This window comes from Carcharodon carcharias, chromosome 5 (assembly GCF_017639515.1).
Source record: "Carcharodon carcharias isolate sCarCar2 chromosome 5, sCarCar2.pri, whole genome shotgun sequence".
Taxonomy (NCBI): Eukaryota; Metazoa; Chordata; class Chondrichthyes; order Lamniformes; family Lamnidae; genus Carcharodon; species Carcharodon carcharias.
Window position 1 is genome coordinate 125,158,310 of NC_054471.1, and position 12,614 is coordinate 125,170,923.

The following is a 12,614-nucleotide window of genomic DNA, read 5'->3' on the forward strand; positions in this document are numbered from 1 at the left end:
TCATCTCGACTCCCCAAAGCTTGCCCACCATCTACAAGGCACAGGTCAGGAGTGTGAAGGAATTCTCCCCACTTGCCTGGATGAATGCAGCTTTCACAATACTAAAGAAGCTTGACACCGTCCAGGTCAAAGCAGCCCGCTTGATTGGCACATCACAAACATTCACTCCCTCCAACACTGAGGGACTATAGCAGCAGTGTGTACCATCTACAAGGTGCACTGCAGGAATTCACCAAGGCTCCTTCAACAGCGCCTTCCAAATCCACAACCACTACCATCTAGAAGGACAGGGAAGCAGATAGATGGGAACCCACTACCTGGAAGTTCCCCTCCAAGTCACTCACCATCCTGACTAGGAAATATATCACCATTCCTTCACTGTCGCTGGGCCAAAATCCAGGAACTCCCTTCCAAACAGCATTTTTGATGTGCCTACACCTGTGGTTCAAGGCAGTAGCTCACCACCACCTTCTCAAGGGCAGCCAGGGATGGGCAATAAATGCTGGCCCAGCCAGTGAAGCCCACATCCCATGAATGAATTTTTAAAAATCTGAAATTTGTATTCAGGTGAGGCTTCTGAAGCTAAACCAGAGAAAATATTCCATAAAAATCCAAAAACTTGGGTTGTAATGTCACTCATTGAAAACTGCCTGCTAGTTACAATTTCGGAGGGACAAAGATAAAGATAGTTTTCATAAGATAGCACTTTTTAAATCAAAGTCTGAGATTATACTCTATAAATAGATATGATCAGCTTCTTTCCTCTGAATATTAAACATCTATGATGCTTAAGTACATAGATTTATTGGATTTACTGCAAAAGTGTTTTACAGTATATATTTTTAATGACAGTCACAGATACTGAATTCAGATACAATTTTGATTGTTTTTATAACACTATGGGTATAGTGTATTAAATACAATATGATTCATAAGCTATTGTTTAACATATCAAATGCTAAACTTTAAAAAAAACAGGTGAAACATTTAGTGCTCTGTTCAGATATTCTTAAAGAGCATCACAACAGCCAAATATGAAAAAATATTGTTGAAAACTTGCAACTTTAAATAGTATTGAAATGCTCTTTAGATCTTGTTCCTGAATTTTGGTGATCAGAAATAGACACGGCACCTTCTGGAAACAGCATTATTTTTCTATCACTGTTTCAATATCTGATACAGAAGAAAAAAATCAAATCTACATAACATGCACTTTAATTGTTCTAAGCTTTTTGAAAAGTTTGATGTTTCTTTAAAATATGTTTAACAACCTAATATCAAGATAATCCAGAAATAATCAAAAAAATTTTTTGCACTGTACTTTGTTACACAAAATGCACTTTAATTGACTGAAATGAAGGGAGAATGATGTATGTGTAGACTTGATTCTTCGTAATTCAAGCTGTATATGGTGCCAAAAAAGCTATTAACATTTCTTTCAAAGTGCTATGATATTCCTTGTGTGCGCTTAACAATTCCCTTTATATCCTTAAGACACTGGAATGTTCAAATGAATGCAAAAATACATACACAATAAACAAGTATTTTACATAATCATTAACTGTAAACGAAGATTTGAAACATGGCGTTCAGTGCCTGCACTGATACAAAACCAACCCTAAATACAGGGTATAAAACATCTAATGTAACCAAAAACAAATAAGAGTTACATTAAAGTACTGTACTATAATATATAAATGATCCTGGCATAATTGTAACTCCTCCCCCCAACCCCAGGATTGTCACTTTTTCAACAGATTTACTTCCACTTAATGGAATGCAAACAAGCATTTCTAGAGAATATTAAACATTCCAATTAAGACTTTAAGCAATGTGATAAAACAATTAAAAAGACCAGACTAACATACTAGTATTGAACAATGTTTCTTCAACATGCATTATGTGGTCATAAAATGCTTTTATATTTAATATCCTCTTAAATTGAAAAGCACTGCTTTGCACCATAGCTTTGGATGTACAAGCACTTTATAGCCAGTCACTCTTCAGCTAGCACACAGCACTTGGAAGGAACTACATCTGTCATGACAAAGTTTTCTTTTGCTCTTCCTTTACACCAAAAAACTGTCAAAAATGTTTCACTGACTTAACTGGCTTCCTTTAGCACACGATGCAATGCAGATGTAAGGGTCCCAAGCAAGTTGACAGAATACAAAGCAATCATTGACTTGCTGGAAAACTGTGGCCTATGATCTCCTTTGTAGTTCAACTTTAAAATTGTAGCTTATGCATTCAGAAACATGCTCTTTTGCAGTATGCTGAGAGCACCAGACACAATGTAAGGCAGCTAGCAGTGGAATCATATCATCCAATGGACTGAACAGCAGAACCAAGGTGGGACTGGTAAAAGATCAAGCAAATTTATACAAATGTCCACACTTCCAGATCTTGCACAATGAAGTCTTCTTTTTTTGACAGTGTTTCATTGTTAAATGTACTACATGGGTTGCTTCTTCCATGATATAAATCTGCGTCAAGCCACAAGCCAAAATGGCCACTGAAATACAAATTGAGATTGGTAGAAAGTTAAGATCATAAAATTTGTCAGCAATAAATTCAATACTGATTGTGTGTGTTTATTCATTATGATGGGTTTTACGGTTAGCAGCAATAGTGCTTGTTGCTGATTTCTAAGAAAGCTGCTCGCACAGATCTAGCGATTTCTAACATGTATTTTCCCTTTCCAACAGCAGTTTAAATTGGTCACCAAGTTAAGGGGATCTCCAGATGTGGAGCAGCAGCAATGTTAGCAAGTAAGATAAAAAGCCAATCACAATGAAGTATTCTCACAGACTGCAAACCATGAAATCAAAACTGCTGAATCCCTTCACTTACAATTTAATTTTTCAGACAGTAAAATAAATAATGATTGGATTAAATGAAAGGTAAAATATTACAAGCAAAACTTTAAGGAAAAATTTTAAAACTGTAGAATTTATCATAATGGATAGATTTGCCATTACACAAATACAAAATTAGCTTTTCAAGGCCAGTGAAGGTGCTCAGCAGTAATTATGAATTTAGTACACGTTAATTATCCAATTCCACCTTATTCAACAAGGTGCACCTTTTTTTTTAAGGATTCTCAGTGAGACTAACTGTGTATAAAAATGGAAGCTTTTGTCAATGCACTGGTTGCTTATAGGGTATAGAGTTTGAGAAAACCTCAATATGCGTCCTCTGGAGGAGCGGTAGAATTACTGACAGCAACGGCTGGATTTGTTTAATTCTGCGCCTTTGTGACTCCCCAAGTTGTCAGCTTCAGTGCAGTAATGACGACAAACACTGACAGTTTCACCATCATTACCACTGTAAATCTTGGGCCATTTATTATACACAATCTTGATAATCTTAATAGAAGGCCAATGGGGCACAGAAGACAATTTCTTACATTTCTGGGACCTGAGCATAAAAGCAGGCCAGATATCAATAAAAGTCTTTCCTCTTTACAAAGTTCATGTGTCCCGAGTGATTCAAACCATTTTCAACGTAGTTCCCAGTGGGTGCAAGTGCAGTCACGAAAGATTTTCTAACTATTAAACCGTTTGATGAAATGTGCAGGGCTTTTTGTGCCTTAGTGCCTTATTCACATTACATTTGAACATGGGGGAAAAATCAGTTCAAAAGGCAAACGATTTTAAAAATAGAAAATTATTACACTACAACATGCAAAATTCACCCTAGATTCTATCATGCTTAGAAATCCTTAAAAAATGTCAGTGAGATTTTCTCCCCTTATAAAGGTCCCCTTAGAAATCATCTTCCCAACAAATTGAAGTACTTCACTTATGTAATACTGCAGCTTATCGTGCAGCTAATCAACCTCACCCAAACGAGTTAATGTAATGTACCAATGGGGGCTAATTAGGACTGCTTTTAAGCCTACATACTGTGCAAGTACTGATATTATAATATCGTTACCACATCACATGGTGTGATTCTTTTAGTTAAAACCATCAACTACAATATTGTGGTTGCATTATTTTAAGAAAAAATATTCCAAGGCCATACAATATAAATGTATTCTGCATTAATTTTCAGGCTTATATAAAATTTAAAAGCGTATTGTAAGCCGTGGTAATTGAGATAATAACGTCATTGTACTTGGTGGATACATACCTGCCACCCCCTAGTTCTAAAGAGTCTCTGTCTCCTTTAATGAAGTACGAGTTTTCTCCGCTCCACCTGAATATCTAGTGGATTCAAATATATTCAATTTATATCCAGGTTATATAATATAACATAAAATATGGCATTTCTACACCATTAGAAGTTTACTTGCATCAATTATACATTAATTAAAGTCATCAAACATTTCCAAAATGTGGACTTATTGCACAAGACAAATGGCAAATACTTCTGCAGGAAACATGTTAAATGATGGAACTATTTTTTTGTAAAAAATATTTGTTCTCAGGATGTAGATCACACTGATAAAGCTGCATTTATTGCCCATCCTTAGCAACCCAGTTAAAGGTTGTTCTATTCCTGCATAATACATGTTATATTTGCTTTGCAAGAATCCAATAAACTAGCTCTGAACCTTTCCCAAATGCATGCTTCAGAAATTCTGCCTATTGTTACAAAAAACTTACAGTGCAACTAACATACTTGACAAAACATACTTTTCCTCAAATCAGACATCCAAACAAGACAATAATACCAACAAACTTTGGTCCAGAATTTTAAGATGCACAGATGGCAGTTAACACCGCATGATGTAAATCTACTTAGTAAATCACTAACTTTAAAAACTTATAAAAAGTGAGTAATTGATTTTTAAAAATGATTTTACCAGCCAACCTCCCTCAACCACAAAAACTTTCTAAGAACTTACCTTGAACTGTGGATTGAATGTATAGAGAAAAGTTTCGCCTGTACCAAAACAATGGTCACTTAATCGGAAAGGATGTGATGCCAATGCTCCAAATATCTACAAAGAGTACAAAAATCTTAGGTTTTCCAACTTACTTATGCCATTGCTAAATTCTTGGACTTGTCAAACATATAATTCTGTATTCTTCTTTATGGTTAAATGTTTATTTCCTCAAATAATCATTTCTTTACCTGATTATCCATGTCTTTGACAACAAGAAGAACAGGAGTATCAACAACGGCCAAACTGCGGTAAAGCGTCCTTAAGCTTGTTCCGTGAACAGCTGTACTGTACATAAGTCGCCAAGCATAGCCCTGTGTTCTTGCAGGAAGATGCTGTGTTAGCTGTGAGGAAAGCACTTAATTAGTCGATTTCTCTTTTTGCAAAACATTGCAGCCACTAGAATGGGTTTTATATATCTTTACCTTTTCAATGTGGAAACTCTCCAACAGTTCACTAGGGTCTGCAAGAACAGGTTCTAGATCTTCTGCTTCTTCTTCATAAAAACTGCCAATGCTTTGGCGTCGTTTTGCCTCTTCAATGGTGATGATCTGTAAAACAAATATATTACAAAAGTTGTGGGATTTTTCAAAATTCCCTCATCTCCAACAACCTCAAAGAAAAATAGCCTCTCTGTTGGCTGCTGTCCAGTGACTTTGTTGCAGCATGCTTTGAACTGATATTGGACAGATGTGTTATCGGCTTGGCATGATGCCTCCTTATTACTGGATAGCTTGCTGACACACCCTGCTCAAGCTCTGAGGGGACAGTTGGGTGATAAAACAAGTGTAAAAAGCCAGCATTAATCACAACCCTCAGACAAGAAAGGAAGACAATTGGAGAAAATTTAATTCACCAAAATAGATGTCAAGGGAGATTTATAAACTTTCAGCTAGCTTCTATGATTGAAATTATGCAAACGATAGCCAAAACTTACTTCTTCCTCATAACCAAAACCTAGATGCAAGGAACAATCACAAAAAACTGCAAATTCCATACACTTGCAAACAAAATAGCAGCAGGGTTTTGTAGTATATGAAAATATGTTTTAAATTGCTTCATTTTTTTAATTGCATAAGAAATACAAATAATTCAATGCTTCAATTTCTAACAACAGCTCAGAATAATTTTTTGTTTAAAAAAAAACATGGAAAATCATTTAAGAAAACTTTCCTAATGTGTTACTTCTAAGTGAATGCTGGAGGTATAAATGCAGGGACTTCAATAAATAAAAAAATGCTTTTAGTTAAACGTTATGATAGTAAGGTGATTCAAATTAGAATTAGAGCTTTTTGTTTAGGAGGGTATTTGTTGCTTTAAATAATTAACTTTTTTTAAACCTACCCTGAAAATAAATGTCCTTATTATCCTTACTTTAAACCCACTAATCAGTAACTGCAAGAACAGCTTAGAGAGAGAGAGAGAATATTGTAAATACAACTAAATGCAATTATTGAGCAACTTAAAACATACAAGACAGCTGGAAAGGAAAACTATTGTATCAGATTTTAATTTTAAGGAAAGGTTTTGGTCATCCTCAAATGAGTAATTTCTCAGTAAATCGCTAAACGGAATTATACTGAAGAAAAACATATAACTGACCTGCACAAAGGATCCATCTTCTCCCTTTGCTTTGAATAAAACTCTAACATTATCCTGTATTCTGCGGCCCCTCATTTTTGCAACTGGATTTCCACAAAACTCTGTTTGATCACTTGAAAATAACAATGATTTAACTACCCTCAACTACTTATGGGGTGTGTACTTCTACATTCCATTGTATTTGATTGGCTGTTGCTGCATAATAAGCTACTTTCCATTCAACATAGTAATTTTCGTTTTGCTTAGAAACCAAATGTGCTCAAGCAGAAAGCAAAACTGGAAACTTGCCAAAGTTCCCTTCCTGTACACCCATCATAAAGTAACATTAGATGAACTGGGAGTGTGGTTCTATGCTTTTATTATTTTATATAAAAAGATAAACATACACAATATAAATATGCCACTCCATTCAACTTTTATCATTTATACTAAACTTTATATTGAGTAAATGAATATGAAGGAAAGATAAAACAACCCTATTCAAGTGAATACTCACCATCTCAGCTTGATTCTATATTTTCTAAATCCAACTTTTATGCCCATCTCCCAAAATCAATTTATAATTTGAACAATAAACCAAAGCAACCCGATAACGAGCCAAATTAAGCCATTAATTTCGATAAAACCTGTGTTTTATTTAAATTTGCTCGAATTTCAGAACTAGTATTCTGCCCTGTAATCACAATGATTATATGAAGAGTCTACTTTGGATCGAACACAAGGATACTCAAAGTAAATGTAATGTACCTGCTATTCTCAGTGCTACACAATTTGTTTCAAGTCTTCACACAGTGACAACATTTAGAAAAAATGCACATTCTCTGGTGGATAAGCTAGGTCTTCTCAGCCTGAATGATTCACCTATGAGTAATGCCACGGCACTTTAGTCCAAGTACTTTTTTTAAAAAAACCCTCACATTTTTGCAAATGTGCCACAGCAACCTTGAGCAAATATAGTTCCCTAGAAAGTAAATTCCTACCACTGAGTTAGAACAAAACTGGAAAATAGCCAGTTTCTACACATCACTTCCTGTATATTTCAAATGTTGAAACATGCATTACTAACCTATTCCTACATCTTCCTCAAGGTCTCATGTCTGAATTCTTGCCATAAAGAAGGAATCTGCGTCTCAGGGCCTTAAACATCCTCCCAATGCCCTAAAGTGCTTCAGAGCCAGTGAATTACTTCTAAGTTTAGTAACCATTATGCAAACACAGAAGCCAATTTGCACACAAGATGATTCCACAAATAAATATAATTTCTGTGGTACTGATTACTGGATAAACTTTGGCCAGAACACCAAAGGAACTCCCTGCTGCTCTACCAATGATGAACTGGAATCTTTTTACAGCCACTTAAACCACCTCTGAAAAAAAGCAACTCCAACAACATGACAGTCCTTCATTACTTCATTGAAGCGTCAGCCGAGACTTAAGTGTTCAAATCCTAGGACGGTGCTTGAACCCCAATCTGTCAACTTCAAGGCTTTGGAGCTCTTCATGAAACTGAAAATCCAGTGGAGGAATGCTTTAGAAGCATGATTCCTTACATTTTAACTGATATTCCTGAACAATTATACAGTTTTAGAATTATTTGAATAAATTCTCTCTATTAAGAAGCCTCTTTTCCATCTGGGAGTCTTTTCTAAATGAAGTGTCACTTCAAAAATGCCCAGTGATGCCGACACACTGGATACAAATATGATTTGCAAATAATTCGAGTGTCTTATTTGCTCTGGTCACACATTCTACAGAGGCTTAAGCCAGTATTACAACACTTTTGTTAAGTCCATAATCTCTCAGGATGTCTGTTTGATGGGCCAGTATTCTGGGACTTGCATACATTTTTGATCACATCATCTTGCTGAGTTGCTGCCAAGTGTTCACTTTACTTTCGGATGAATATTAAATAGCAACTCCTTTCTAGAGGCCAAAAGAGGACAGGGAAAAGGATAGAATCTTAGTTCCAATAATATCTCACAGCTGAGCAGGTAATGAATGGAGGACCAACATATAGGTCTGCAGCAAAACAGCTATTAAAGGGGAGAAGTGCATTGCAAGTTGAGTAGCACTAATTTGGAATAAAAAGTTCCCTGTTAATTTTCACTAACTAAAACTAATTAAAGACATTTAGGAATAACCTTGGTAGCTGCAGTCTAACTGCAGGAAGCAAAAGCAGAAAAATGCTGATTCATTCATGGGATGTGGGCCTCGCTGGCTAGGCCAGAGTTTATTGTCTATCCCTAAGTGCCCTTGTTCAGAGGCATTTAAGAGTCAACCACATTGCTGTGGGTCTGGAGTACATGTAGGCCAAACCATGTAAGGATGGCAGATTTCCTTCCCTAAAGGACGTTAGTGAAACAGATGAGTTTTTAATGACAATCAACAATGGATTCATGATCATTAGACTTTTAATTCCAGGTTTTTTTTATTGAATTCAAATTCCATCTGCCATGGCGGGATTTGAACCTGGGTCCCTGGATTACTAGTCCAGCGACAATACCTCCCAAATAGTCCACAAAGGAAAAATGAGAAGGCCAAATTGTAGGGTTGTGAAATTTTCAAAAAAGATTTCCATTGCTCAAAAAAAAAATACAAACCAATATAAGTCAATGTTGTCAAACCAGACAATGATGTGTGAAGGAAACTAAAAGTAGCTAGTTGCTCTCATGGTAGATCAATATCCTGCAACTCATTTGGAGAATTCTTCAAAAGACCAGACATACATAAAATAAAATTCAAGGCAGAAGTGCAAGTGTATGAAGGCGACCCTTTGCTATGAACATAAGGGAAAAAAAAAATCAGGAACGAGCAGAGGTGATCAAAGATCATCCCTGAAACTCCCATACTCTTTAATTATATCTAACTGCATTTATCATTAATGTTTTAAATCTGTTTTCTGGGAACTTAATGTTGAATTATTTTTGTACTATGGATACATTTAAATACAAAACATGACAAGAACAAAAAAAGTATTAACCAGGTTTAGCAGTAGCACCTTCATCTTGGAGTCTTATGGTCATGGGTTCAAACTCCACTAAAAAACTTCACCACACAATCTAGGCTAATTGAGATAATTCTATATAGTCAAGAGGTGTGATCCTTCAGACAAGTTAAGAAACCTTCAGCTGAATATAAAAGATTGCATGGCACTATTTGAAGAGTAGCAAGGGAGTTCTTCTGATGTCTTGGTTAACTTTTGTCTCTTAACCAAACCTGATTAATTGGTCTCGATTAACTTATCTCACTGTTGACTTTGCTCAATGCAAATTAGCTGCCATGTTTACCTACATAATTACCAAGACCATATTTCAAAATAATTCATGGGGTACTGATTACTTTGGGACATCTTGAGGTTGTGAAAGATGCTCTATAAATGCATTTTCTTTTTTTTAAATGTGCAAATAGAAATTCATAGGATGCATTGTGTAATAAAGCCTGGAAAATTATACTTTATAAAAGACAATGTAATATTCACCTATCAAAGTGTGTTGGTTAACCCCTTAAGGCTGCAAAGTGTTATGATTTTAAGTAAACAAAGTGGGCTGGAATTTGCTGAAGAAATAATAGCGTGTGGACACACTCCATCATTAAAGTACAAAATCAGCTAGCTACTTGTTGGGGGAGTGGGTGGGGTGGAAAGAGTACCCTGTGAATTATAATCACAAATTTCTGGATGATTTGTACCACTCCTCCTTCAGCTTTATGAAAACAGGGCCACTAACCTTATCACTTTCATGAAGTTTCTGCATTTGTACATTAATTGCTCATTAAACGTAAAGAAATTTAAGTCTTGTAATTGACAGCGCAACTACCCTTTTAACAATGTGATAATTGTTAAAGATTGCTAATCAGCCTCTCTTGACCAGAAAGTGAACAATTAAAAAAACTGTGGAGTCACATCCCTTCACAAATGTTTTTGATGCTTGTTAATCCCTAAGGTGCCAAGTTATTGGAGGTTTTAAAATGCTGATTTTTAAAAATCCCTTACTTTTCATTTGTCCCTTTTTCCTATTTCTTAATCCGATCTTTCTTTCCAACTCTTTATTTACCTTTCTGCACCTGACTTGGCAGTGAATTCACCTATTATAACTCACCCTCCTCCTTTATCTAGTCTCTTTTCATTCGCAATCAATCCTTAAATCTAATTGGTTATGGAGATATACTGTGGGTCCCACACAGCTCATTAAGGTTCTGCTTGCACCACCAGCAATTTGAGATACAACGGTGCTAACATTCAGGTGTGGCCATTTATTGGAGCATTTTTCTGTTATAGAACAGTGGAACATTGCCTGGGGTATTCATGAACAGAACATGGGCATTGCAAGTGTTTTCTTTATTACAAAGAGGGAGATAATGTTGAGTGAAAAACTTGTAATTTGCTCCACCATTTCATTTATCTCTCGAGATTTATATCTCATTTATCTTGAAAACTGCTGCATGTTGTTTCTGCCAACTCATTCCCCACAGTTTCTGCTCAAAATTGAACTGCTACTCTTGTCTAAACCACTGCTGCTTTCAAATCAACTACATATCATTCATGCACATAATTCCTTGGAATTAATACTGTAACATGAGCATTCATTGAGTGAAGAAATTTCACCAGTTTGGCATTATCTGCATTATAGTACTTGGTATTATATCTACAGTGGAATTTTCTGTTTTGTTGTAGGTGTATAATTCTCAGCTATAATGATGAATGTTGTTTGAAAGTTTAAAAAAAAATCTATGTTCCAGAAATAGAACAACAAGGCACTTGTTCTCAGGATAATCAGTGCAGCTATTAGTGCTACTTTTTTAAGCCTGCAGGTCATACCAGGTAGGAGTGAATAATCATTTGATCATTCTACATCCAGTAGTAGAGAAGTTGACAGTTAGACGACCCGAACCTGGTCACAACTGGATGGATAAGAGAATGCAACTTGCAAACCTGTATATGCACAGCAACATGTCCTTTAGATCTTTCTCAGATACCTAGAACTGTTCTATTTCTGCTAGGGATTTACTTAATTTCATAAAAGGTGACATATTTTCAATAGCATACCTCATTAAAAACAGCTCTACCACATTACAGTAAATGGAAGATTGCTTGGGGAGGACAACCATAAAAGCTGCCAAGATAGCAACCTCAGAAATCTATGGAGGGGAAAACTTTTGATATGTTTCAATGCACATACCCGAATGGAGTTACCAATGCACAGCATAGCTCAGGTTTCAAGTGGCAAGGACTTGGTTTAAGCTTATAAGTTAAGAAGAAAAACTTTCAAACATTAAAATTTAGAAATTTGAAATACAATTCAATATAACCCACCTCCCAACTTTTAGGAATTGGGTCACTGAAGAAATTGTCAATCACTTCCAGTTCATCTTTCTCCACCACCACAAACCCCTGGTCCTTGGCATCTTTCCCATATACTTCTGGTGACCACTGAACAAAGAATGCATACAGGTGATCTACCCTGGATTGTACAAGAGGGAAAATGTTGTTAATGCACCAACAATTGAGAGTTTGGAATTACATGCAATTAAATTATCTGCTATTTCAGTGAAGCAATTTCTATGCTGAATATAATTTCTGAAAAACTGAACATTTGCATGAACTTAATCTTTTTAACAGAACACAATAGATTTACAGTCACTATTTGCACAGCAACTGCAACATTAGCTACATGCACAGGCAAGTTTAATTTTATACTGTAAAACAGATAGGAGGCTCAAGGGCTCCCAAGAATATGCAAGATTAGGCAATACCTTACATGGATATAATACACTTAATGGACATCATTTTGCTTCAAAACTTATACATTTTTCCAAATGTTATTTCTGACTATTATCCAATCAAAATAGTGAGAAAACGCAAATTGGAAACAAAAGTGAGTTTTTAAGACTAAATTAAAATTCTGACCCGTATATACAATTAGTCACACTGAAAACTATTGCCCACATCCTTTTAATTTACACTCCAGCCTAAGCTTCTCGCAGCTCACTACATTTGGCTGCATTTCTATGCCCCACATGACTCCACGATGCTCTCTGTCACTCTAAGCATCGAACTAGAGTCCACTTTCTTATAACATATGACATCCTCAGTCTGTTCATGCACATCCGATATCTTAAA

General features: G+C 35.8%; 1 protein-coding gene across 5 annotated transcripts in view; it reads right to left on the reverse strand.

Annotated features, from left to right (window-relative positions):
- Positions 1–788: 788 nt before the first annotated feature.
- The window catches only part of LOC121278056 (nuclear receptor coactivator 7-like), a 116,379-nt gene continuing 104,553 nt past the window's right edge, over positions 789–12,614 (reverse strand). For all 5 annotated transcript variants that reach the window (XM_041188098.1, XM_041188099.1, XM_041188097.1 and 2 more), the window contains 6 exons: positions 11,808–11,955; positions 5,320–5,445; positions 5,086–5,238; positions 4,856–4,951; positions 4,138–4,211; positions 789–2,515 (listed from right to left, as the gene is read on the reverse strand). In XM_041188098.1, coding sequence (XP_041044032.1) covers positions 2,380–2,515; positions 4,138–4,211; positions 4,856–4,951; positions 5,086–5,238; positions 5,320–5,445; positions 11,808–11,955 — 733 coding nt within the window. In that variant the 3' untranslated portion in view covers positions 789–2,379. The remainder of the gene's footprint in view (positions 2,516–4,137; positions 4,212–4,855; positions 4,952–5,085; positions 5,239–5,319; positions 5,446–11,807; positions 11,956–12,614) is intronic.